General features: G+C 36.8%; 1 protein-coding gene across 1 annotated transcript in view; it reads left to right on the forward strand.

Annotated features, from left to right (window-relative positions):
- LOC126155546 (esterase E4-like) overlaps nt 1–27,759 on the forward strand; it is a 73,762-nt gene that overhangs the window by 27,318 nt on the left and 18,685 nt on the right. Inside the window, exons 6-9 of the mRNA XM_049916235.1 lie at nt 3,082–3,216; nt 7,139–7,292; nt 12,439–12,624; nt 15,485–15,684. Of these exons, the coding sequence (XP_049772192.1) occupies nt 3,082–3,216; nt 7,139–7,292; nt 12,439–12,624; nt 15,485–15,684 (675 nt within the window). The remainder of the gene's footprint in view (nt 1–3,081; nt 3,217–7,138; nt 7,293–12,438; nt 12,625–15,484; nt 15,685–27,759) is intronic.

Consider the following 27,759-nt stretch of genomic DNA (forward strand, 5'->3'; position numbering starts at 1 on the left):
CTACAATAGCGTCGAGTGGGCCATATGTAAATCTTCCTCTGGTTGTGTACTACATATAGGTCTTTCAAGACATTCATGCATGTCTACGAAATAGATTAGCAAATTGTCAAAACAGTGCCTGTTCCTTCAGACATGCATACTATAGTACACAGTCAAAATTTAAACGTTATAAACGTCTTTCAGCCTAGACAAACTGAGTAAATTGGTTGGTTCTTTGCATTACGCGTTATTTGAGGTGGACTTAGGCGACTAGTAAAAGCACCATTTGTTCGTTAGTGATTCCTCAGCAAACCACGAAGAAACATGTTTTTGGTCCACTAACAGAAATCATAAATGAATCCTTCAAAACTGGTTGCTTCCCTGACTATCTGAAGCATGCCAAAATTTAACCAGTTCACAAGAAAAGTGACGTAGAAAACGTTGAGAACTACAGACCAGTAGCCCTATTGTCATGTTTTTCCAAAGTGATAGAAACAATAATGAAAAAACAGGCTTTAGAGCTATCTAAGTAAATTCAACCTCCTCTGCAATGACCAGCATGGTTTCAGGCCTGGTAGAGGTACAGAATCTGCAATATATTAGAGACACTAGGAGTAAGGGGAATGGTTCTCAAATGGTTTCGTTCATATCTAGAAAACAGAGTACAGTCAGTAGAGATCACACATGTCTCCAGTGGATCTGAGTACATTGATAAACATATATCTGATCCACAATATATCAATATTGGAGTCCCTCAACGAAGTGTACTGTGCCCTGTATTATTTCTCGTGTATATAAATGATTACCCGCAACATATCAGCCATGGAGAGAAGATATTGTTTGCAGATGACAGCAACATAGTAATCACCAGTAAGACACCAGCACAAAGGTTGTAAAATTATACTGAAGTGCTGAGGGATGTCCACAAATGGTCTCAGGAAAACAAAGTAATTCTCACCGTAAAGAAAACAAATACAATATGCTTTAGAATGAACAGGAAACAGAATCCCTTAAATTTAATACTAGATAACATCTCCATAGATGATGTACCTACAACAAAATTCTTAGGGTTGCACACTGACAGCCAAATGAAGTGGAATTAACATGCTAAGAAACTCTCGAAAAAGATATCCACAACATGTTATGCACTTAGAGTCCTTGTATCGGCATGCAGTAGTGAATGTTTGAGAACTGTATACTTTAGTTATGTTCATTCAGTAATCAAATGGTTCAAATGGCTCTGAGCACTATGGGACTTAACATCTATGGTCAGCAGTCCCCTAGAACTTAGAACTACCTAAACCTAACTAACCTAAGGAATCACACATATCCATGTTCGAGGCAGGATTCGAACCTGCGACCGTAGCGGTAATGCGGTTCCAGACTGAAGTGCCTAGAACCGCACAGCCACACAGGCCAGCCATTCAGTAATCAGTTATGGTATTATTTTCTGGGGAAACAGTGCTCAGAATTTACAAACAGTATTTAAAATGCAAAAGAGAACAGTAAGAATTATAACAAAAAGCAGTAAGTGGGCCAACTGCAGAGAACTTTTCAAAATGTTAAATTCTAACTGTTCCTTGTGAATTTATATTCCAGACCATAGTGTACATCAAGAAAAATATAGAAAATTGTAGGACAAATAGCAGTTTTCATTACTATAGTACAAGAACAAGTCACTATCTTCACCTAGACAGAAAGAATAAACATAAGACTCAAAATAGCTTCTTGTATGAAGGTGTAAAACTGTATAATAAACTGCTGCAGAAAATAAAAGAAGCAGATAACATGTATCGCTTTAGGAAAAATCTTAAATTCTTTCTGCAGGAACACTGCTTTTACACTATAAGTGAATTCCTTAGTACAAAATGATTGTAAATAGCTTTTGTGTCACAATATTTTGATAAGGAGCAAAAATGATTGTAAATAACTTATATGTCACAATGTTTAACTACATGTAACAACAAACTATATAAATAAATGAATGGTTATAATAGAAGGAAACATTCCACGAAGGAAAAATATACTTAAAAACAAAGATGATGTGACTTACCAAATGAAAGTGCTGGCAGGTCGACAGACACACAAACGAATACAAACATACACACAAAATTCAAGCTTTCGCAACAAACTGTTGCCTCATCAGGAAAGAGGGAAGGAGAGGGAAAGACGAAAGGATGTGGGTTTTAAGGGAGAGGGTAAGGAGTCATTCCAGTCCCGGGAGCGGAAAGACTTACCTTAGGGGGAAAAAAGGACGGGTATACACTCGCACACACACACATATCCATCCACACATATACAGACACAAGCAGACATATTTAAAGATGTCTGCTTGTGTCTGTATATGTGCGGATGGATATGTGTGTGTGTGCTAGTGTATACCCGTCCTTTTTTCCCCCTAAGGTGAGTCTTTCCGCTCCCGGGACTGGAATGACTCCTGTTCGTTTGTGTGTCTGTCGACCTGCCAGCACTTTCATTTGGTAAGTCACATCATCTTTGTTTTTAGGTATAAATAAATGAATGTATGCAACTGACAACATCCATACATTTTAAAATGTCCATGGATGGCAAAATAAATAAAGAAATAAATAAATGGTATACAAAAGTTACTGATTGTGGGGATTGCCACTTCCTTAATTTCTGTTCTCGGCAGAGTGTCAACATTTTTACCATATGTTCTTAATATGATGTTCTCGGGGAACCTTACTGAGGTCCAGAGGTTCTTAATTACTACACATAGACCTTTTAAAGAGGAACATATCTGCCTTTTTTGTGCTTGGACAGGAACATATTTCCACTTGTAAACATTATGAGCAAGTCAATACAAGGACGGAAAATGAATCTTCCAAATAATATCTTGAAGGTGTGTTACACAGAGTGCTTGTATTCATAACTTATAATAAATTATATTGTGGTTTTACTTTAATTTTAAAACCTATGTGGGTATTACTTTAAATTAATTTGAACTGATAAACTTTGAATTCAGAATTCTTTATTCTGAGTAATCTCAACTGAAGTTCAAAATGAATGTGTATAGGAGAGTTTTTAAACATTGAAAGTGAGTAAATGAACCTATAAACAAAAGTTCACTGTTATTTGCAGCCACCAGTACCCCTATCTCCTTGGAATGAAACAAGAGATGCTTTGTCGTATGCAGATAAATGTGTACAGAGACGTGGATCCGGAGTAATAGAAGGAAATGAAGACTGCCTCTACCTCAATATTTTTAGCCCAGAGGTATTTCTACATTTATTGTTCTTCCTTTAGTTTTGATTTATATTTCAGCAACAAAGTGGTAACACAGCATGATTGAAATGTTCCATCTTATCAATGCCAAATGATGAACTCAGTAAGAAAAAAAAAAAGTAACATGTGCCATAATACACCCAATTCATTTATCCACTTTTCTCATTGTTATTAGTACCCTTAACTCATTACATTTGTAAACTCTCTTTGCTTGAGCAGTTGCTGTAATTTGTGTTGTTGTGTTTCTTGATTGAAGAACCAATTACCAATTAATTTTTTTGGGGATTTCATTTATGAAACTACAAGTTCTAGGTGTGTGCTAGAGTTTCATCTGATGAAATGTAGAACTTAAGAGAACGTTTTCTTCATTTTTTTATTAACTAATGTTCGATTACGTTTTTCGATATTTTTGTGTGTTTGCATTTTCTCTTTTTTTATATAATGTTCTTTTCTCAGTGAACTTGAGTTTAACATTCATGGTCATGGGAAATGGTGGGTGGAATATACCACACAGATATGTTGAGCAGCAAGTCGATATTTAAAATTATGTGGAACATATTAGCTCAGATTTTCGCTTTTTTTCATTCTTTACTTTGTATATGTGTGCATTCTGACACAGAACAGTTCAGAAGCTGAGCTACAAAGCACAGTATCTTGCATATGGATCTGTCCAGTAGTTGGTACTTTATGTATAAGGTATCTGGCTATTTTCCCTGTGCTTGAGTATGATCATTTTTCTTAGGTAGGTCAAAAAGCTTATAATCTATTTATCAGCACAAGTAAAATAAGATATTCACTACAATTTATGGTGGTAAGGTGTTTTATGAGTACATCATGTTTAAACTTTGGTGTGGGGCTGGAGGTGAGTTCTTTGGATAGGACCGAAACTTTGTAGGATTAATGTTTTTGGTAGATATGTTGAGATGTCACTGCAAAGGCTTTCACGGTGTACTAATTCTTGTTTCTCTCCTTGTGTTTGCTGCTGGACATTCAATATGACTGGATATTTCAACAATTCACCTGTCCACTATCTTTCAGAGAGGTACTGCTGCTGCTGCTGAGTCCCGATAAAAAATGATGCTAAAGCTGGAAACCATTTGACCTCTATAGGCCTCCATACTGTACATATTGCATGTACTGCCTATCACATGTTCTGTCCCCAAATTGACCTCATAGTACTCCCTGCCAATGACATATGCCAATGATGAATTATACATCAAACTTTCCTCTAACAAATAGGCTAGCTACGACAAAGAATGTTGCGTTTTGATGTAAGACATTATAGAGTTTCACAACCTGCTAGGAAGAAAACTCTCATATCTGTTAATCAGTCTGCCAAATTAGGGCATTACTCAGCTCTTTCAGGAATGATTTGGGACTTAGGAAGCCTGACAGATACAACATTCCTTGTCAGTGAGGGAAGGCTGACATCAATCAGTTGCCAGCTCAGATGGTACAGCACTTGCCCGCGAAAGGCAAAGGTCCCGAGTTCGAGTCTCGGTCTGGCACACAGTTTCATATTAGTCAGTTGATTTGCACAGATTAGGAACATCTCTGTTATATGAGGCTACACCAGCCCGAAAAATAAATGGCAATGGAACATTGTTTAAATAAGGGACACATGATAAAATTTAGTGAGAATTGCTGATACATACAGTTTTTTGCCACAGTATTTGTAAGGAGGCACTTGAAGTCCAGTCGGCAGACAATTTGGTTAATAGAGACAAAGATTTTCCTCTTAGCAAGACATGGAACCTGTGAGTTGGATTCCATCTCTGCTCGTTAAATGAATTATGAAGAAGTTGAAGGCTGCACACTGTAAATGTCCCAAATTGGTGTTTGGAGCAGCACCAGCAAAGTTATGGACCAATGGAATTTTTTAAAATGCAAATTTCATATCACATTCTGATAACAACTATGTGCTCTGTGTGTAGTGAAAATTCTTGTACTTCTTCTTCAAATGACTGCAGGTTCAATCTGTATGATAAGAGAAAAAGATGCTGGAAATTAGTAACAAAGTCATACCACATAATTGTCATGTCAAAGTGTTGCATCTCTCCCACAAAAAAAAAAAAGTGGAAAAGCTGGTTTAGTAGCACAATGATTGTTGGCATAAATATATGAATTGGTATTGTATAAATGTATTGGAACACATTTTGAATGAAAATTAGTGTAATATGTTAGATAGTATTCCAATCTACGCATTTTGACGCTTACATGATAAAATCAGGACAGTAAAAGACAAAAGCTAACAGCCAGGCAGCTCCTACCAGCCCTTGGAAAAAAAGAAGAAGAAGAAAAAAGAAACTGAGGGCTGTCCTCTCGTTTATTTCTACAGATAGTATAAATATTGCCATATGGACACTTTGGTCCTCAACTGATATATCAGTTATATCTTCCCTTGCACAAGTACACATAAAATTTTATACATGCACACACACACACACACACACACACACACACACACACACACACACACACACACAAAATTATACTAGCTCACACCAAAAGAAAACATTCTTTGGTGTAACCAACTGGAGTGGCTGACAGTAGTGTTTGAGTATGACACATCATTGGTGCTGGTGTTTTACTATGGATAGCTCCACAAGCCTAGTCTTGGGAGAAACCCCTGTAATGGATAATACATGTGCCATGCATGGTATGAAGGCCTATATAGGATGACAGTTTCCAACCTTGGCATCAATTTTCAGCAAGACTAACCAGCAGGAGTAGCAGTAGCAATAGCTTCTCTACCAAAGATGGTGGGCAGGTGGGTCACTGAAATAGTGAGTCATGTTGATTTTAGGGCCTGGCAGCAAACTCGAAGAAGCTAGCAACAGTGTTTTGGGTTTGTTTAGGTTCTGTTAGAGTACAACACCAGTAGGAACCAGGTAACAATTATTTGCATACATTCACCCAGAATGAACTAAAAAAAAGTATTTCAAAGATTGAGACCTTAATATCATCAGCAAAATGATTAAAGCGCTTACAAAATTTACACTGGTCCACTGAAACATGTAGACAATGTAAACAGAAATGTGTAAATGTGTTATACTAATTTTCACTATTACATGTCAGATGCAAAACATTTACCAACTCACAACTGTTGAGTGATAATTAATAATCGAATTTATTTACACAGACAGTACCATTATCACTTTCAAACCAATAGATTCATCTTCAGATGTTAGTTCATATTTTTATTAAATTCTTTGAGGTTTGCATTACTTGTTGGTTTTTTTTCCGTCTTGTGGTGAAAGTCCCTCAAGGTGATGGTTCCCTACAGCAAAAAAACAATATGAGAAATGGCCTAGCTATTTAATTGCAACTGTACCTGATACAGAATGAAAACAATGTAAATAAATCTTTAAGAATTGTTCAAGATTTAGGTTACTTATGTTAGAATGCCATAAGTAACTAAATCTGAAACAACTCCACCTTAGTGATTTGTTTACATTGTTTTCATTTTTTATTAAATAGTTAAATAGGTTGTTGTTAAATGGGCTTCTGCTGTAGGGCCCAAAAGACACTTCTGCCAGAAAGGGAAAAACCAGCTAACAAATAATGTAAACCTCAATCAATTTGATATAAATTTGAACAGCCAACTGGAGATGAACCTGTTGGTTCAAGACCAGCAATGTCACTATTTGTGTAAATAAATAGCATTATTAAGAGTGTTTGGTTGCTGTTTTCTTCTTTTCAAGAATCAGTGTGTGCTTTGTACACACCCACAATCTCAAAATGTCCATTTTTGACAAAATAATGTTAGTGATTACTCACAAAGCATGATATATTTTTTAGCCTACTATTTTTATTGATGAACCATAATCTTTCAACATTAAGTAGTATGAAATCAGATATATTACTTAAATGTTCACAACATCCAAATATTTCCCTTTCAATTGTGTTGCAGTTGCCATCAAATACAAGCAACCCCAATAGACCAGTGTTGGTGCTAATTCATGGTGGCTGCTTTGTAACAGGGTATGCCCAATCAAAATCACAAGATTATTATGTTGACAATGGAATTTTGGTTGTTACCATACAATACCGACTTGGAGCCTTAGGTAAGTATTGCGCAGATCATGATTTTAAAAGCCTAAACTGTGAAACTTCATTTTGAAAATAATTTTCTTTTTATATAAAAACAAGTTAAAGTTTTCAGGGAAACATAAAGAAAACAAAGGGAAAAAGAAGTGATAGGATAATTGGCTATAAATATTTATAGATCATGTGTGCTTATATCAGAGCCGATAAATTTTAGGAACAAGTTCATATCCAACACAACAAATTTTTGCTTATTGTAAATTAACAATTATTTGAACACATCGGAATGGTAATGGCAGTGAAGAAATTTTCTAAGAGATTCAAATTTTGCACAACCAGAGCTTTAGAGGCATCAGGAAAAATAATGAAATATCTGTGGCCAAATTTTCATAACCCAATTTAGTAGCACGCTGAAAAAGACAAACCTGGAAATGCTGCTGATCACTAATAATAGAAGCATATTCTACCAAGATTTCCCACAAGATGACATTTCTTATTCTACAGTACATAATATGTTGTTACCTAACCTATCTAGATTTACTAAGTATTGTGTAAATATTTAGAGAGTGTAAAATAGTAAATATAACTGGTGACTCTGATTGCACTAAATATGTAGCTAGCTTGTATGCTGGAAAGGCAATTGCCCTAATGGTTGTTGGTTGTTGTTACTTATTGTGAACAACAAATTATGAACTCCCGGATTGTTATTGCCATCATCAAATGCATAAGAATAGGCACAGATGAAATATGATCAGTCTGTGTTTTCTGTATTATTTGAAAGTGCCTCTTGAAGATACATTGAGTTTCCTTGCCAATCACTTCTCTCCAGAAATTGACACATTATGTATAGTGGTAAATATTATGAAATGACCACTGGAATGGCCATGGGTCCAAATTTGTCACTTTCTATGTCAGATTTTTTCATGGAGAATTTTGAAGAATGCTGCATAAATATGGCTACTTGCCAATTTCACAAAGGGAAGTACTGGGTATGACAGAACCTTTTGCCTTAATAGCTGATGCTTTAATAATACAAGATTCAAACTTGTGTGCAAGGCTATTAACAAGAATAGAAAAAGTCCTCACATTAACAAAACGTTTGTTGGATGTTGATGCCATTATAGCTGTTCTGCAGCAGAGCAGGAGCATTCAGTACTTGAGAATCTTCAGTGAGATATTTAAGAGTTCTATTGCCAGTGTTGTTCAAGGGAGCAATAGCAGCAACAAATGCTATTGGGATACTAATTATTTTGTTCATATGTTTTAAAGCCTTTTTGTCACTGAGACCTTCATTTCCTTTTTTAAAATTATGTGCATTTGATAAATGACTGCAGTTATCTTTCTATGTCATCACAAAAGCTTGTTTCCTTTCCATGAGTGATCTACATTTGCACATCAAAAGCAAAATGTTCTTTTGTACTCAGAGTACGTCTTCCCATATTCTTGCATTTTCTCTACAACTTATATTATTTTGAGACTGTAAGTTTGGCAACAGCTCACTATAAGATTTGTTCTCACATTGTCTGTTTTCTTGTTATAGTTCATCAAATTTATGATTTTGTGGGGAGTTCACCCTCTGAGCGACAGCTTATTGTGTAAAAACTCAGTGCAAAATTGTGTTTGTCAGACATTCTTTCAGTTTAGTGATATCTTCGAAGTTCTAGATGAGGGCTTAGTTTATTCTTAGCTGTTTGTGTGAATGTCTTGAGCATGTGCTGCACAATTGTATTAATAAACACTGTTAGTACCTGCAACCAAGATGAATGTCATTCCTGCTACCTCCCTGCCTGGAATCCATGACTTAATGTAAATATTCCAGCCAACAGAACTTCAATAATATTGTCTTGGGTGTAATTTTTTTTATTGAGTTTATGAATGATATCATCTTTGTTACATGTGCTAACCAATATCTTTCTGCTTGCATGGATGTTTAAACAGGCAGAACTAAAAATTTTTTATTTAATGCAGATTAAAACTTTAAAAGCACACTGCTTGCATTGAAGGATTTGTATCTTATCTTTCAAGGAAGATGTACAGTGTAATAGTTGGCAGATGCATGATGAAACTTTACAGTTCACAGAGCAACTTGTAAAGCCTAATATGCCTAAAGGCTATAATCTGTATTTCCTTCTCTTTATCATTTTTACTAATGAATTACTGAAAAGTACTGCCATAGGAATATCAGTACTATACGTAGGTGATTATAGTATTTTAGAGACTACCATTATCCTCAAGAGGTAGATGGTATATTGACAAAAAAATCTAAAAACTCATGCTCTGGCTTAGCATAAACAAGTTATTACTATGTAAATAAAATCTCTTCATCGATTTCTGGTCTTTAACAACAATCACAATCAGTGATCACAGTATTGCAATGGAACAGGAGAGTCACTATGATTTTTGGAGTCTGATTTTTGCATATGATTATGTGGGACATTGTAATGTAAAAACCAACAAACAAGCTAGATATTACATGTTATGTATGAAATGTAGAGTGTTTGGTACAGAATAGGCTATGGAAATTAATTACGTTCTTGCACACTCAGTCATCTAATATGGCACAAAAGATCATATTTATTATTCAAAAAATAAAAAGGTTGCTCTTCTCTTGTAGTATAAAAATTCCTGCTTCATGTGGTCAATATAATATCTTTACTATTTATATTCTAGCAAAATCATCTTGCAAAGACAACAACTAGAACATATCACTAAAAGCAGTAAGGCGATCAGTATGGCACATGACATATCTGTTTTTACTAGTATCAAGATGAAAGGCATACCAGAATTAGAAATGGGAGAATGCTTATTTACAAAATGTTCTTTTCTTAAATAAAACATGTATTTTAGCACAAAAATAAATATGTCATTTCATAAACATTGCTTGCATTCTGCAGATAACTTTACAACATCTATCCACTTTGCACATTTATGAATATATTGCACAACATTTGTTGGAATGTTTTGTTTATTATGTCATCTTTAAGTATCCAGATCATGTGTATGTTAGTGTAGCCAGTAGGGTAGTGACTTGTAGGCCAGTAACCTAGTGGTTTCTCTTCCATCCTATGACTCAGTGTGCTGTTGTATTGTAGTGAGTGTTGCATTTATTATAGTCACAGTATGTGCTTATAATTAGTCACTGTTTTCTTTTTATCTGTTTAATGTACACAGTACCTTTTATTGTTTCATAAAATCCTCAATATTGTTAAAAATATCTGCCATTACAGTTCCTCAAATCTGCTTGTAAACACAATACAAATTTATTTTTGCTTCAGTAAATCATAGAGAAGTCAATACATCTTATTTTCTGATTGGCTTTTCTCCTTTTTTTTGTGATTGTACTTTTGTCGTAGCTTTTGATTCCTCCCAGTTATTTATTGCTCATTGGAAATGAATTATCAAGTATGAAAAAAATGCACATTTACTCTCTCTTCTTTGGAATTTTTATAAGAGCTTTGTTTTTCCCAGTTCTGGAGACACAGCTGAAAGTTGAGTTGCATTGACTCACATATTTTTGGAACAGTGAACAAATGTATAATGCACTTGCACTAAAAAATTAGTGACAGTGCCAACTGCACTATGTGATCAGAAGTATCCGGACACCGCCAAAAACATATGTTTTTCATATTAGGTGCATTGTGCTTCATATTGGTGACCTCAGCAGTCACTAGACATCATGAAAGGGCAGAATGGGCACTACACGGAACTCATGCACTACGAACGTTGTCGGGTTATTGGGTGTCACTTGTGTCAAACATCTGTATGCGAGATTTCCACACTCCTAAACATCCCCTGGCCCACTGTTTCTGATGTAATAGTGAATTGGAAACATGAAGGGACATGTACAGCACAAAAGCGTACAGACGAACCTCTTCTGTTGACTGACAGAGACCACCGACAGTTGAAGAGAGTCGTAATGTGTAGTAGGCAGACATCTATCTACAACATCACACAGGAATTCCCAACTGCAACAGGATCCACTGCAAGTAGTATGACAGTTAGGCAGGAGGTAAGAAAACTTGGATTTCATGGTCGAGTGGCTGCTCATAAGCCACACATCACGTCAGTAAATGCCAAACATCTCACTTCTTGTAAGGAGTGTAAACATTGGATGATTGAACAGTGGAAAAATGTTGTGTGGAGTGATGTATCATGCTACACAATGTGGCAGGGTGAGGGTATGTCGAATGCCCGGTGAATGTCATCTGCCAGCATGTGTAGTGCCAACAGTAAAATTCGGAGGCAGTGGTGTTATGGTGTGGTCATTTTTTCATGGAGGGGGCTTGCACCCCTTGTTGTTTTGTGTGGCGCTATCACAGCACAGGCCTACATTGATGTTTTAACCACCTTCTTGCTTCCCAATGTTAAAGAACAATTCGGATACGGCGATTGCATCTTTCAACACGATTGAGCTCCTGTTCATTATGCATGGCCTTTAGCAGAGTAGTTACATGACAATTACATCCCTGTAAGGAACTGGTCTGCACAGGGTCATGACCTGAATCCTATAGAATGCCTTTGGGATGTTTTGGAATGCCAACTTTGTACCAGGCCTGACTGTTCAACATCAATACCTCTCCTCAGTGCAGCACTTTGTGAAGAATAGGCTGCCATTCCCCAAGAACCTTCCAACACCTGACGGAACATACGCCTGCAAGAATGGAAGCTGTCATCAAGGCTAATGGTGGGCCAACACCATATTGAATTCCAGCATTACGGATGGAGGGCGCACAAACTTGTAAGTCATTTTCAGCCAGGTGTCCGAATACTTTTGATCACATAGTGAATGTGCATGTACTAGCTGGCTCACATTGTTTTCATAGACTATTAATTTTTCTTTTCTAAATTTTTTTCTACATTTATCTAAAATGCTCTTTATCATTACAGCAATGTCTAACATCTACTGTTTCAAAAGAAAAATAGAGCTATGTGTTTCCCAATAGTACTTCAGTAACTTACATAATGTCCTTGGCATATAAACTGAATATACTGTATTGAAATGTTCACATTCCTTCAGCACATTAAATGAAGTTTTTGACTCAACAAAAAGAATGAGTGACTATTCTAAGCTTTATTCCTTCAGTTTCTAAGATCAGAATAATTCATTACAACACACAAAAATCTGAAACTTTCATATTGTACACCAAAATTTTTTGTTAAATGCAGGATTCATGAGTACTGGTGATTCAATTCTTCCCGGAAATCTTGGCATGAAAGATCAAGTCCTTGCACTGGAATGGACAAAACAGAATATTGCAGCATTTGGAGGTAATCCAGATGATGTTACAATTGGTGGTCAAAGTGCTGGAGGAGCCTCTGTCCATTACCATGTGCTGTCACCAAAGTCAAAAGGTACCTTCATAATACCATATAATGTGCAATAAGCATTAACAGTTTTGGATTGAGGGAAAGAGAACCCTCTAGGTTAAGAGTTTAAAAATGTACCAATAAATTAAATTTCAACATACAAGTCCAAAAGTTAAAGTGATAGAAACAACATTAAGCTGTATAAAAACATGAATTTTAAATGTCACCTATAGTCACAGTCAGCCATAAGGGGAATGCTAATTCATGTACTCCTTGCAGTAAGGGTATGAATATATTATATAAGTATGAATTCAAATATACCTCTCTGACTATTCTGTGTCACTGTAGTTTAATGTGTAGTAGATACTAAAAAAATAGTTTTTATAGTTACAGTAAACTAAACTGCATGATTTTTATGTAGTTACATAAATCAAGCTATTTCCACATATTGTCATTCTAGTGGCTTCAATGAAAATTCCATTAGCTTCTGTGCATTCGTCTTTTAATTTTTGGACAAAATTAAATTGTTACATAGATTACTTTAATTAATAGCTTTTCTGTTATACGTACTAAAGAAGCATAAAATTAAACAAGGAAGGTCTAGAAGATCACTGTGTACATTTAATTGGCAGTGAAGTCATTACAGATGGTGCAGGGATAGGACAGGATGGGAAAGGAAATTCATTATGTCCATTTCTTACATATTGGAAAAAAGAAGTTCATTATCAAACTGTTACTGTTGTGGCTAAAACTGGAATGTACAGTGAATCTTTTCTCATGCAAGTGTGATAATTATGTTATTTTCCATTACTAATGAAGACCTGCAGCTAAAAATAAATGCATATAGAGCCAATTGTATAAAGTAGTCGATCTTAGAATATCACAGAAAGTGAAATTGGTCAACCTGAACTCAGAAAACTGTATTGTATAAAGATTGATCTCAGATTATGTCACTGTGAATTAGGATCATCTTTGACTGATGATATTTCACTGATCAAAGCTGATACAAAATCTAATGAATTTATAGATCCAAAGCAGACAAAATTCTGCATTGCTAGTGCCAAAGCAGAGAGGATATGAACTTGAATACTTTCGTATTGGTGGTGGACATTCATCTGATGGACAGCTGGTTGTAGTCAGCTCATCGTAAAAAGCTGTGCAGTGTATGCAGCAGAACTGCTGTATATGTTCACAGAAAAGCAGAAGCATTGAATTGTCAATAGGCACAGACATAACAGAAAGAAAGGAAACTTGCTAGCTTTCAGGGTAAGCCTTTTTTTTCAGCTGGAGTAATACACCCCCCCAAACACACACAGACTTGTGTCCCCAATCATTCTCTGTGGCTTGTACCTCTCTCTCCCTATACATAATCCACCCAACAGTGCCCACACCACAACCTAGTTCACGTGCCAAATGCAGCACTAGCACTGTCCGTCCAATGCGACACTGTGTAGGGGCACAAGCATGTGTATGTGTGTGTGTGCATGTGTACGTGAGTGCAGTTTTTTCTTTTTCTTTGTGTATTTTGCTCTAGCTAAGAAAAGAATTACTGCAAAAGCTAGTAAGTTTTCCTTCTTTGTGTGATGCTGATGCTGATTACAGTTTTAACATGACTGTGCACACTTCCTAGCTCAGATATGATCAACTGACAATATAATTTATATTACAATTTGATGATAGTGCTTTACTCATGGTTTCATCAACAGACAATAATCACCTTATATTTCACATAACATGATGCTGTGAATAATTTTATGAAACTAATGATGGTCGGATGACTGAAATAGGTTGCATAAGTAAAGTATTTTACCAGCAGCTCAAGTCAGTAATACGACATTATTCAGTTATGTGAAAGCATATCATAGAGTTGTTCATTTCCAGACACACTCATCATGGCATTTATATTTCATTTGATACACACAACATGAGTCTGCCATGCTTCTATGGTGTTACAGCACTTAGATCACTAGAGTTTGTAGCAGTCGTAGACATAAGACAGTCGACATGATGTATCGACATGCACCAATAACAAGTAAGGATCCAAAGTTCTGCTCAGCTTTGACAACTTACAGACTCTTCTTGCTGCTGCTAAGCTTTGCAATGTAACAGCCAGTGTAAGTGATTACAGCCAGAATTTAGCATGAGAGATTTAAATAAAAAAAAAAAAAAACACTATTTGGTAGGGGGAGGTGGGAGGGGGGGATGGGGGGGGGGGGGCATGTTACTTACTCCTATACCTAGGTTCCTGCTAGCACCAGTCTCAAGTTACTTGAAGCCTGCAAGGTTTCAACATTCAAGTAATAATAGAATTCTTCCACAAATTATTGACTACTTGTTGTTCCAGTTTTAGGGAATTTTGGAGAGGGAGCTAGCTAAAGAGCATAATCCACCAGTGATATTTGTTGAAGTGATAGTGATATGGTAAAACAGCTGCTGTCATGAGAATCATTACTGGAAGGAATACAGTACATGAAGCCTGGAAGGAACTGTGAAAGCATAAACTGTAAAATATAGGAGTGACAAAATTTGAAGGATTCAAGCTGAATTTCACAATGGGATTGTTCATATTTAAGTACTGCTAAGCAAAAATGTTATTTTATTTGTTTATTTATGCACTTATTTTACCTGGATTTCAGGTTACCTCATATATGTAACCAGACTTTTGGTGACTGTGCCTACAGTTAACAGTGTAATGTACAAGGTGCATAAACTGTGAATAGTAGTGACAGTTATATCAGTTAATAATAATATTATGATAGTGTATCTTATTACAGCTGTGTTAACTATTTTTCTTAAAAATAGCACTCTTAGTGACTAAAATCAATGACATACTAGCAGAAATGCATAGCAGCGGTAAAGAAAGTCTCCGAGTTTAGTTAATGAATGCTCTATTTTTTGTTCATAGGTCTTTTCAAACGTGCTATAGCACAAAGTGGATCTGCACTTAGCCCATGGGCATTTGATAAAAATGCTACAGATAGAACATACCGTTTTGTTTCATACCTGGGATATGACGCACAGAACTCTTCAGACCTTATGCAGTTTTTGATGACGGTCAATGCATCAGAACTGGTGAAAGCAAGCTTACCTGCTCTGTCTGATGAAGTAAGTACTTTACCCGAAAGTTTGTATGAACAGGATATTGAGACTCTTTTTCCAGGGGCCTAATTATACCATAATTAATCTTTCTGTAAAAGTACTGTGTGAAAGTGGTGCAGTATTTATTTAACTGAGCAGTCCAGGAAAACAGACTTCCTGTATTTTAATTGAAAAAGTACTGCAATTTGTCTTTTGCAAACAGTAAATTGGCTTTTACTTAGCTTCCTCACTATAAGTTAACTGCAAGTAGTCAGAAAATGCTTATAATAATTTAAGTAAGAAAGAGTTTAAAAATTTGCAGTGCATGTTAAACAATTATTAGAATGCAGTGTATGTGTGCAAGTTTGTTCATTTTGCAATCCTGAGGAAATCTTTGAAGCTAAGTGGTTGTCACAATTGTGAATTGTTGCTGACTGTTAGATGTCAAGTGAGTTGAGTTATTAAGAAAAAAATATTGGTGATAATACATAATGCAATACACATCAAAACAGCTACAGTGAAATAAAAAGGAAAGAATTCTATGACATTGTTCCCTGGGAGACTTTGAGTGGTAAGTTCAGCCACCTAATTAGAAAAGATTTTCTTTCATAAATTGGCCCCTTTCTACATAGTATGAGACAGATGTGTGCATAGTATGTTAGAATCTCATCTGCAGTTCAACACTGTGTGAATGTACCAGCTGGCAAGCAATCCTGCTGAGAGGCAGCTACAGGAACTGGGTAGATTGTGCAGGACCTACTGCAGCAAAAAGCACACTACTTGGTTGGGGTATGTGACTGTATTTGAAGATCTTTATGAATACAGTTAAAAACATTGCCACTTGTTCCTCTCAACATGAAGTTAAATCTACACCAGACAATTATTTACTTTACATACTTCTTAGAGTTCAATATAGATTGCTTTGTGGTGCCTGGTCTTGCTATGAACATTATTCTCAGGATGAATTTTCTTGGTAAGTATGGTAGCAGTATTATTGTAACAGACAGAGTTCTGGAATTTAATGATGGAGGTAGCAGAAAAGGGTTAAGTTTCGAAATGAATTGACAGGAGGTAAAGTGGTGGCTCACATAGAAAGGAAGAATGAGTGTAGTGGGGACTCGTGTTCTATAGAGTGAATAAATGGCAAAATAAAGAGATCAGTCATCTGTTAAATTTTTTGTAAAAGTTCATTCATGTTTTCTGGTTGATTATTCTCTTTTACAATTATATTGTTCAGTCTCCTCACATCTAACACAATCCTCACAGAACCATCTTGCTTTTTGATTATAACAATTGGGTTACTACACTCATTCCTGCCCAACTCAATAACCTTCCAGTCCATCATTTTCATTATTCTGGCCCTTATTTCTTCCTTGTTTGCCACAACAACAGTGAAAGGTTTAACCCTAATTACATCAAGGAGCATTACCTTTAAATGATATTTAATATCAACTACTTCTGCAGACCTATCTGGAAGCACATCTTTATACTTATTCAATAGTTCATTGAGCCATGAGCTTTGATCCTTTGACAAATGACTGATCTCTTTATTTTGTCATATATTTGCTCTAGAGAACATGCCTCTCCACTAAACTCATTCTTCCTTCCCCTGTGAGCCACCTCCACCTCTATACCTCCTGTCAATTCGTTTCTAATTTTAACTCTTTTTCTGCTACCTCCATCATCAAATTCTGGAACTCTGTCTGTTACAATAATACTGCTACCATACTTACTAAGAAAATTCATCCTGAGAATAATGTTCATAGCAAGGTCAGGCACCACAAAGCAATCTATATTGAACTCTAAGAAGTATGTATAGTAAATAATTGTTAGGAATAAGAAGCAGTTAAACCTGTAGAAAAAAATAAAGTAAAAATCAAACAGTTGATTTGTCTTAAATAAACCATCTCAAGAATTAAATCTACACCTTTACTGTCTTGTTATATCCCAGAGTTGCAGTCTTTATTTTAACTCCAGCCACAGTCAACTCCAGCAAATCTCTGCTTCTTATCTGTTGTCAGAATGATTGAGATACAGGTGATACACTAGACCCAGAATCCAATAATGCAATAGTTTCTACATTTCCCACTTTGGCATTAATAATTGGCTGAACCTTTTCAATATTACTGTCTTTAATTCAGTCCTTTCCAACATATCTTCTTCAATGCCTTCCCTGCTCTCTCTGTCCATTATATAAACACTGTTATCCAGTCTAGCATTTTCATTATTCTGGCCCTTATTGCTTCCTTGTTCACCACAGCAATAGTGAAATGTTTAACCCTAATTACTTCAAGGAGCATTACCTTTAAATGATATTTAAAATCAACTGCTTCCTCAGGCTCATGTGAAAGCCTTATCTCCATTTCCACATACATAACCTGATTACAAATAATTTCATGATTATCTGCATCTTCCTTAAACAAATCCTGAACCACTTCCCTTATATCCTGTACACCGCTTAATTCTTCAATTTTCCTTTCCCCTTTAAATTTTAACTTATCCCCTTCCTCAGGAAGATACCCACTCCTTAACATCATACTTAGCTTCCTCTTTTCCCATCCAATCACTACTAATAATCTTATTTAGAACCATCTGATTATCTTCCATAAAAACGTGTCTGAACTTCTTGCTCAGGACAAAACTCAACAACATTTTCTTTACTGCAGTCTTCCTCAACTCCACTCAAAATGTCACCGTTACCAAATGCAACATTATCAGGTGCACCCACTGGCATAGTCACAGCATTTTCATATACATCATTACCTTTCATCATGTATACTCACTGGTATTCTCACAAACAGCACATGCTTCACTTTGAGCAGGTGCACATACATTAATATCTGAAGAACTTCCATCATTACTCATCTCCATTTCCACATACATAACCTGATTACAAATAATTTCATTATGATTTGCTCTGCTGCTCATTTCCACATCAGTGCCTGTTTATACTTCCGACAGAGTGACTCCTTTTGTTTCAAAATTCTCTGTAGTGTTCATTGAAGCTAAACCCACTGTATTTTCCTCATTACCTTCCATTTCAACTATTTTGAAAAACACATTCAGATTGCTTCCTGTCACCCAGCCTCTTTCTTTCCTTCTCCCTAACATGCTATCATTACTAATATCACTCCCTGCACCTTCTGACCCACAATCACTTCGCAAATTATTAATTCCATTGACCATGACTGGGTATGGGAAAAATTTACAATGCAGCTGTCAATTGTACTTAACTTGCATTTACCCATCACAGTATGCAGCCTCTGCTGCTCTGCATTTTGTCCAATGCTGATGCAACATTGCCTGCAATGTGGACTGCCATTTGCCTTGTATGACTCTCTGTGAAACTACCACCTCTGATACTTGGGACCGATGCGATGTTGCTCGCATATGACGCCATATGAAGGCACCACCTCTGCAGCTTGGTGCCAATGTGATGCCATCTCTGCTGCTTTGTTCTGATGCAATGTCACCCATGTGTGACACCATGCAGATGCCACTTCTGCTGCTCGGTGACTTTGCCCATGTGGACTGCCATACTGGCAATGTACCATGTAGCCATTGTCTGCCACTGATGTTACTAACATGTACTATTACACTTATTGTCTGCACTAAGTGCGCTACTGTTGATGCTGCTTTTACCACTGCTGCACTATACCAAAACTTGTGAGTCCACATGCTAGCTGCTCACTACTACAGCTTGAATGCTTGGACAGCCAATCTCGAAATAACAGCAGAATGAAAATGTAGTACAATGTTTTTTATACTTGTTTAATTAGGAAAATGATCTGTTCATTATAACACAGGCATTATCCTTTTTCATCTGGTGTATCATGAGTGTAACTTCCATGATGGATTCAGTTGTTACAATTTACTATAAACAGTAATGATAATAATGTCAATTACTTTTTAACTGTCAAAGCTTCAGGCATGGATTTGTGTTCAGTGAGCTTGTCCCACTGCCCTGGTTCAAAAAATGTCATTTACTTTTTCTCTACCATGCTTGTAATAAGTGTTAGTGTATTTTCATTAAAATCATACTAGTGTCGACATTTAAAATCACAGGTCCCTCCATATTAGCTCGTCCAGCGACCATGTTACCAGAACACACCACTCTTCCTGCCTGGAAAAACCCCAATGAGCACTGGGCCTCATGGCTTGCTAGCTACCTTTACTTCCACTCAGCTGGCCGCCCCAACAAACATTCACACTGACCCACTGAAGACCTGTCAGATTCATGCTGTCCTGCAGCAGTCAGACCAGCTGCTTGTAACATCACAACAGTCTTAGCCATTGATTTGCTTCAGACGAAGAGGTGTATGCCTGGGTATGATCATAGTTCCGTAGTCCACTGCAAACACTTTCCATGATGGCATTGACCATCTTGTCTCGTAGTGCGATAAATGAATTAACAGTTATGGTGATTACTTCTGAAATCATAAATGGTGTACTTTCTTTTTTCCATCTGTCTCATTTTCTTTTGACTGCCCCTTTAACAAACCAATGAAAGATGTGCAGAAATCAGATTTTGCATAATACTCAACATTATTTGATATTATTTGTAATATATACAACTCAATCAGTTTTACTAAAAAATTCATCAGTAGATTAGGCATTGGCCACCAATAAATACTTTAGGCACATCTTAAACTGAACTTCATCAGTATTTTTTTAAGGTTGCTGGAAAGTTATTGAAGGTGTGTATTCCTGATTAATGGAAACCTTTCTGGATCAAAGTAAGTGCTTTAAAATTTCTGTGAATATTATACCTGTTAATTGTTGTACTGATTCCCTCAACAGGGCTGTCTGTTTGAAAAAGAGGTATGTTGTTTATGACAAATTCCATTAAGGATTAAATATATTGGGAAGCAACATTTAGTATCCTTAGTTCTTTGAGCGGGTCTCTGCAGGAATTTGTTGAGTTTACAAACTAATAATTCATACTAGAGTACACATTTTTGGTTTCAGAAAACTGTAGCTTGGCTTGATGAGTTACCACAAAAAATGATTCCATATGACATTATGGAATGAAAGTAAGAGAAGTTATATAGCTGCTATATTTTTATGTCACTTGTGCCTATCAACATATGCATTGCAAATTAAGATTTCTTTAATGCTTTAGTAGTTCTGCAACATGCTCCTCCCAGTTGAATTTGTTCATCGTCATCATCTACAGTGTCCAGGCCATGGCTGGGTCTGGGTAGAACATAAGCTTTTCCCTCCTTTTGTGTCCTCCTACCACATTACACTCTCCACTGTGACCCAGTCTTCTCTTTTCCTTATCACACATTCCTTCACGCTAATGATCCATCTCATCTTCCTCTAGGTCTTTTGCCTCCTATTATCATTTTGTGAATATGTTTCAATATTCTTCCACTTCTCATTCTGTTAACATGTTCATACCATCTTAATCTTGTCTTTTCTATTCTATGTTGCATGAGCTTCTCTTTCATTATTTCTCTTACTGTTTCATTTCTTACTCTATCCATTCTAGTAAGTCCTATTCTGCTTCTTTGAAATTTTGTTTCACAAGCCTGTATGATGCTCACCAGCCTATTCTTCATTACCAACATTTCTGATGCCTGCATGAGTATTGCAGCATAAGGAGATTGGTATAACATTAGTTTGATTTTTGGTGATACATCCTTGCTCCAGGCTTCTTACACTCTACAAGAACCTAAGTGCTTACCTGCCTCTTTCACTAATTTCCTTATCATTCTTTCATTCCTCCCACTGTCTTCTGTTATGTTCCCTAGATACTTGAATCTTTCTGCTTTCTTTGGTACTTGCACTCTTAATACTTATATCCTTTGCTATTCTTGTTTTATTACTCATTGTCACCAACATATCACACTTCTTTGCATTAAATTTCAATCCACAATACCCCAACACATTCTCACATATGTGTAGCCTTTCTTGTACCTCTCGTTCTCCATTTCCTCACACCATTTAACCTTCTGCAAACACTATTTTGTATTTTCATCTCCTACTCACACTGTTATTTCTGTCATTATCTAAACCATAACAGTGATAATAAGAACTGAGGGGATAATGTTCTCCTTTGCTTCAGACTATTCTTCTCTTCAATCCAGTCTGTTTACTCCCTATTTCTACAAAATTCTTTCATCATTGCTACATTGTTGTTATTTTGCTCACAATTGGCCTTCCAGTTCCCCTTTTCTAAAGTGTTACCTTGGTCTTGCTTCTTTTCACACTATCATATATCTTTTCAGTGTCCAGGAACACCACTACTAAATCCTTATGATATTCACAATGTCCCTCCTGGAGCTGCCTTACACAGAGTATTAGATCCACGTTCAGACTTCTTGGTCTAAACCTGTATTGCTCACCCCTCAGTCATCCTCCTACTATCTTCTGTACTCCCTATTCCAGAATCTTTTCAAACACCTTGGCAGCGTGACATATTGTAGTAACTCTCCTATCAATTTGGAATAGATTCCTGTGACCCTATCCAAAAATTGGCATGATGATTCCATTTTTCCAGTCATCAGGTGTCCTTCTTTTCCATTCTGTTCTCTTGACTCACTAAACCCAGTGCACTCCAACAATGCCAGTTGATTTCACCAACTGCACACTCACTACAATGAGAAAAAAGGTGGCTATGAGAGTAGTAGCAGAAGAGGAGAGGAAAATAGATGAAAGAGTGTACAAAAATGATGGAAGATACAGTGAGAGGAATATGAAAGCCCTCTAACAGGATTGTTAAGGTTAAGAAGAGAGGCATGTTGGAGAATGTCAGAATGATCAATAAAAAAGGAAAGAAATCTGGGAATGTACAGGAAATCATCTAGATGTTGAAGGCATATTCTGAAGAGTTATTGAATCCCATCAGAACCAATGGAAACAGAAAATGAGAAGTAGGGGATATAATGGATATTGAGATTGATCTAACTTGGACAGAGTAGAAGAAGTGATAGAGATTGTGAAATGAGCAAAAGCATCTGACTGAATGAAATAAGCTGAATTTATTAACAAGTTGTAAACCCAAGAATTTAACACTGTCACCCTCTTCGTCAGAATATCATAATATTGTATCCATATACATATTGTATCCATAACATACACGTGTTTTTTCAAAGTTTATTGATGAAGAATTGGCTGTAAATATTTATTAACGTCCATGGAAATTACAGTAACCAATCTTTCTAAAACTACGTTTCATTGCTGTTTATTGCAATGTTTGTTTCATCTGCAAACAAGACAAACTTGACACCTGCTAATGTTACTAATGTAAGGTAATTAGTATAAAGAAGATCAGGTAAGGGCCCTACATTGGAGCCATCTGGGATTCTGAATGTGATCTTATTCCTGTTGTTTCATTTGGAAATATGTCCCTCAAGTTTTTTGTTGTTAAGAAGGGACGACTTTTAATGCCATGTCATTTAACTTTTCCTAACAGAATTTTATGGTCTGCACCATCAAGGGCTTGAAAAGCTCACAGAACATACCAACATGGTAATTTTTGTTGTTTATTTCTACTAGAATTGAGATCATGTGTTGTATCCTAGTGGTGAAGCCTTTACAAGAGCCAAACTGAGCTGTAGTTAAAAGGTTATCCCCAGAAAGTATGTTCAGTATTACGTCTATGTTTAATCTTCTTTCTAAAAAAAAACTTTAAAAGTATGTGTCTTTAAGTGTATCTGTTAAGTGTAGGTCACTGAAATGAGTATTTGTATAGTGGGGTGTAGTTGAGAGGCACTGGTAGAAGTAAAGCAGTCATAGCAGGTGATGAGCTGTACAGGGATAGCCCACTGCTCAGTAAGAGTGTTGTCTGAGGTCCTGGGTCTGAGTTCTAGTCTGACAAAAAGCTTTAATATGCCACAAAGTTTCAATGAAGTGTCATGTTGGTGTTGTATGATTATGAGAGAAGGATGAAATTGAGTCTCAGAGTTGGCATATAGCCTACTCTATTTGAATAGCTCCATTTGTGCTGCTGGGTTTGATGTCTGCATGTGATGAATGAATCACACTGAACAGTATTGGAACTTCCTCATTTCATGAGACAGTGGAGAAAGGTCTAGAATTAAATCCAGATCATCAGTAAAAAGTCTGATGATCAATAACTATAGACTGCCATCTCTCCTCCCCTTGCTCGCTAGAAATTTGTGGTGAATATTCTTCCGTCACCATTACCTGAAACAGCTACATTAATCTTGAATACCACCACACAGGTGTTTATTGGTAACTTCATGTATGGAAGTGAGAAAAACCAATCATATTATACAAAATATATTTCAGTTTTTCACTATATTCAGGAAACGTTTGGCGACCAGTTTATGTCATACCTAGGGGACACAGATAGAGGGGAGGAGGAAATGGTCCAAGAGAGGGGGGAGGAAGAGATGGAGAGAAAGATGGAGAGCAAGAAATCAACAGAGAATTGAAACAGGAGGAGATGGGCAGCCAGAGGCAAGAGGAAGACAGGGACAGAGATAGGAAAGAGGAGGAGATGGACAGAGAGCTGGGGGTGGAAAAGGTGGACAGAGAGGGAGTACAGAAGGAGTGGATGGGTAGAGAGAGGGGAAGGAGTAAATGGAGTAATAGAAGATTGGAATAAATACATATCTGGGAAATGCCAGGTACTTAGCTATCTCTGGAACTACACAGACGACAGCAAATCTCAGAATGTTGTTTATGGAGGTGTATTACAGTATATTTCTGGCTCTCCATACACACTGAGACAATTATAATCTTTCTCAGGCTAAACATGTCACAAACAATCACGAAATTATTTACTTTTCTGGCATAGTTTCTAATTTTCTACTTGATCAAGTAAAAATGTTTGCCATGAAGTAAATGAGTGAGTTTCAACTGACATGAGTTTTGTCAGTTTTCCTCATCATTTTAAAATTTGGTGGGTCTATTTCTTAGTGTTGCATGGTTTGCAGGGTCACAACTTGCTCATGATGCATGACTTCCAAGAAATAATTTTTTTGATGGCACATACGTGTGGGTAGTGTGTTTCAGCATTAACAGTTTTTAATAAATTACTGTTTAGCCACAGGTTACATAATGGAGTGCAGCTATACACACACACACACACACACACACACACACACAGAGAGAGAGAGAGAGAGAGAGAGAGAGAGAGAGAGAGAGAGAGAGAAGGCACTGTGGACCCACTGAGGTGAATAGCAATCTGGGCCAGAGTGGGTGGTAGTGTATGGATACAGAGTAGGGGGGGGGGGGTACAGAGAGCATTAGGGATGGTATGTTAGACCTTGGGGGAAGATACTGTAGTACTGAATCATGCACGGTGTCCCACATAAAACCAGTATGCCGCATGCCCAAAATTCAAGTAACAATGAACCAATTAAAAGAGAATAGATAATAGTAACATTACAAAACATGTAGTTACCTCTTTATAAGTGGTGACCATGGTCATCTGAGCATCACTGATTTCATGTGATGACATTAGCAGCAACATGCTGTAATTCTGCAGACATGATGTGGGCGATTTCTGTAGTAATAATCTGTTTAAGATCATCTATTGTGAAAGGATTGTCAACATACACTTTGCTTTTTATTGTGCCCCATAAATGGAAATCACATGATATTAACTCTGGGGACTTGGGAACCAGAGGTATCTACCGACAGGCCTGTCTTCAGAGTACACATTGGTTATGTAGCCCATACTTTGATTGGATGTGTAATCAGTTGCTCCATCTTGTCAAAATACTACATACAACTTCTCTGCTTCTGTTAACTGTGCATAGAAAGAGTCAAAGATCTATAGATATCTGGCACTGTCTAAGGTGTAATTGGAAAATGTGGGGACAATAATGTGCATGCCAGACAACACACACCACATACCCATCATCCATGAGGGATGAGGTTCTTTAGGCAAAATATGTGGTTTGTCCTGTGACCAGTATCTGTGGTTCTTGGAATTTACGTAACCTGACAAATGAAACCAGGTATCATCTGACATGAAATAAAGAAAGAGGTCCAAGTAACAGTCAGCAGTTGATGTTAACAATGTGTTACAATACTGAACTCTTTTTTTTTCTGTGTCACACTTGCATGACAAGCAAGGGGATGTCTACTGTAAATAATGCAGCTGACAGATTCACAGCTGCATTTCACAGTCTTTTACTTTAACTGTTCACAACCCCCCCCCCCCCCCCCCATATACACATTTAATATGGTCAGTGTACTATTGTTTAACTTTCGGTAAGCCTAATTATTAGTTTTCAGGTGAACATCCACATACTGCTACAATAGTTTACTATTAAACATCTACCAGCAGTAAAAACCTAAAAACAAAGTTTGCTGTTCTTGAAGAATAGAAAGGTACATATGGAACAGACACTGTCATTGTTTTAACACATGGCCTAATTGAGTAACACTTATTTCACAGTTAAGTTGAAGCATTGTTGTTGTTCTAACCAGCACAGGTTTCTCGTCTGAAACTTGGCCATGGACTGACTGTCTTGTGACCAAAAATCAGGCCCTTATATATCACAATAAAAGGTACTGAAGCTACACATTGTTTGAAGTTAAATACACAGAAATTACAATTAAAACTTAAGTCATTAAATTAACCGAATATATTGAAAAATTGGTTCTTTTCAATAGTTTCTTCAACTACAAGAGTTAGGCCGAATTAACTATGAAGAACTTTGGAATTAATTAAGGGCTGGCTTTGTGAACATGTTTTTGAATAGAGCCAAATAGATACTTGAAGATTACTAGTATTTCATCTATCAAATGTTTATGATTATTACAGAATTTGTATTTGTTTATATGTCAACAATACGAAACAATTACTGATTTCACCTTATAACAAAAGACATCAACTAGGAATAGTCAAAATAAATTAGGAAATCAATTACATACCATACATAAAACTAACCACAAAATTAGATCTGGTGTTATATTCTTTAAAACTGAGGCCAATCTTTCTCTTTTATGAAAATACAGATTCTATCCATCTTTGTTAATGGTGATCATTTAAAATTGAAAAAAATGAATTTAAAGAGGCTGATGGCAAAACAAGGGAGGAAGTAGAAATATCTCAGCTTGCTTCATCACATCATGGCTGGTGGATGTGTCATCAAGTGAGCACAGGTACACAGAGCAGGAAAAGCATGCCATCACATAATTAGGGGGGAGAGGTCCTCAATGCAATATGATACATTGCATCATGATGTTGAATAAGGCATCAGGGGAGAAGGCACTTCACATACAGTGCTCATCTCTGTGGGCACACACAGTAGGAGGGTTGGGGGAACCGCTAGACTGAAGACCTGGAAGAAAGAGCACTAGGAGGGATACATCACATGCAACACTCAAATCTGATGGCACACTCAGTAGGTCACACATGGCTGGCTCCAGGCCAAGATACTTGGAAGAGGATGCACTAGGAACAAGGTTGTCTGGATCTGAGTCCAGATGGGGACCTTGTTGAGTGTCCAAGCGCATTTGACTCTGTTCAGTGATATAGTTTGGTGCTTGCCAGTCATGCAAATATCCATCCTGTTGTTTGTAAAACGAAGCAGTCTTTGTGATCTAGAGTTTGGGGGCTGTAAGGCAGAAAGATAAGGAAAACTGTACAGAGTAGACAAACCGTTGCCACTATTGGGCATTGTTCTTCAGACCATAATTCATTATGTGATGCTCAAGCGGGCTGAATAGTGTGATGCGATGGTAGCGCTTTTTGGAATGTCATCATTGTACATCAGTATCTGTTGGTAAGCCTTTTGACTGTCAGTAATACTAAAGAACTGCACACTGCGGAGTTGCTGCACAAAGTCTTAAATGTGAGGGACTGGATAATTGTCCATAACAGTACATGCATTAAACTTGCAATAGTCTCCATACAACCTAAAGGCATATTTTTTCATAGAAGCCAGGTTCATGTTTGACTACCAGTTGCTATGATATTGGTGCACAATACCTTCAGCTAAGAGTTATTGCATGGCAGCCTTCAGTTGATGAAGTATGAGTGATTATAATTAAAGTTAATGTGTGCATAGACATCATTCTTGTAATAAAGCTTTACAAGCAGAGCATAATCCTGCACTGAGACAGTCATGGCGAATGTCACAGAAGTGAAAGGAGGAAAAGCTGTGTACCTGG

The sequence above is a fragment of the Schistocerca cancellata genome, chromosome 2 (assembly GCF_023864275.1).
Source record: "Schistocerca cancellata isolate TAMUIC-IGC-003103 chromosome 2, iqSchCanc2.1, whole genome shotgun sequence".
NCBI lineage: Eukaryota > Metazoa > Arthropoda > Insecta > Orthoptera > Acrididae > Schistocerca > Schistocerca cancellata.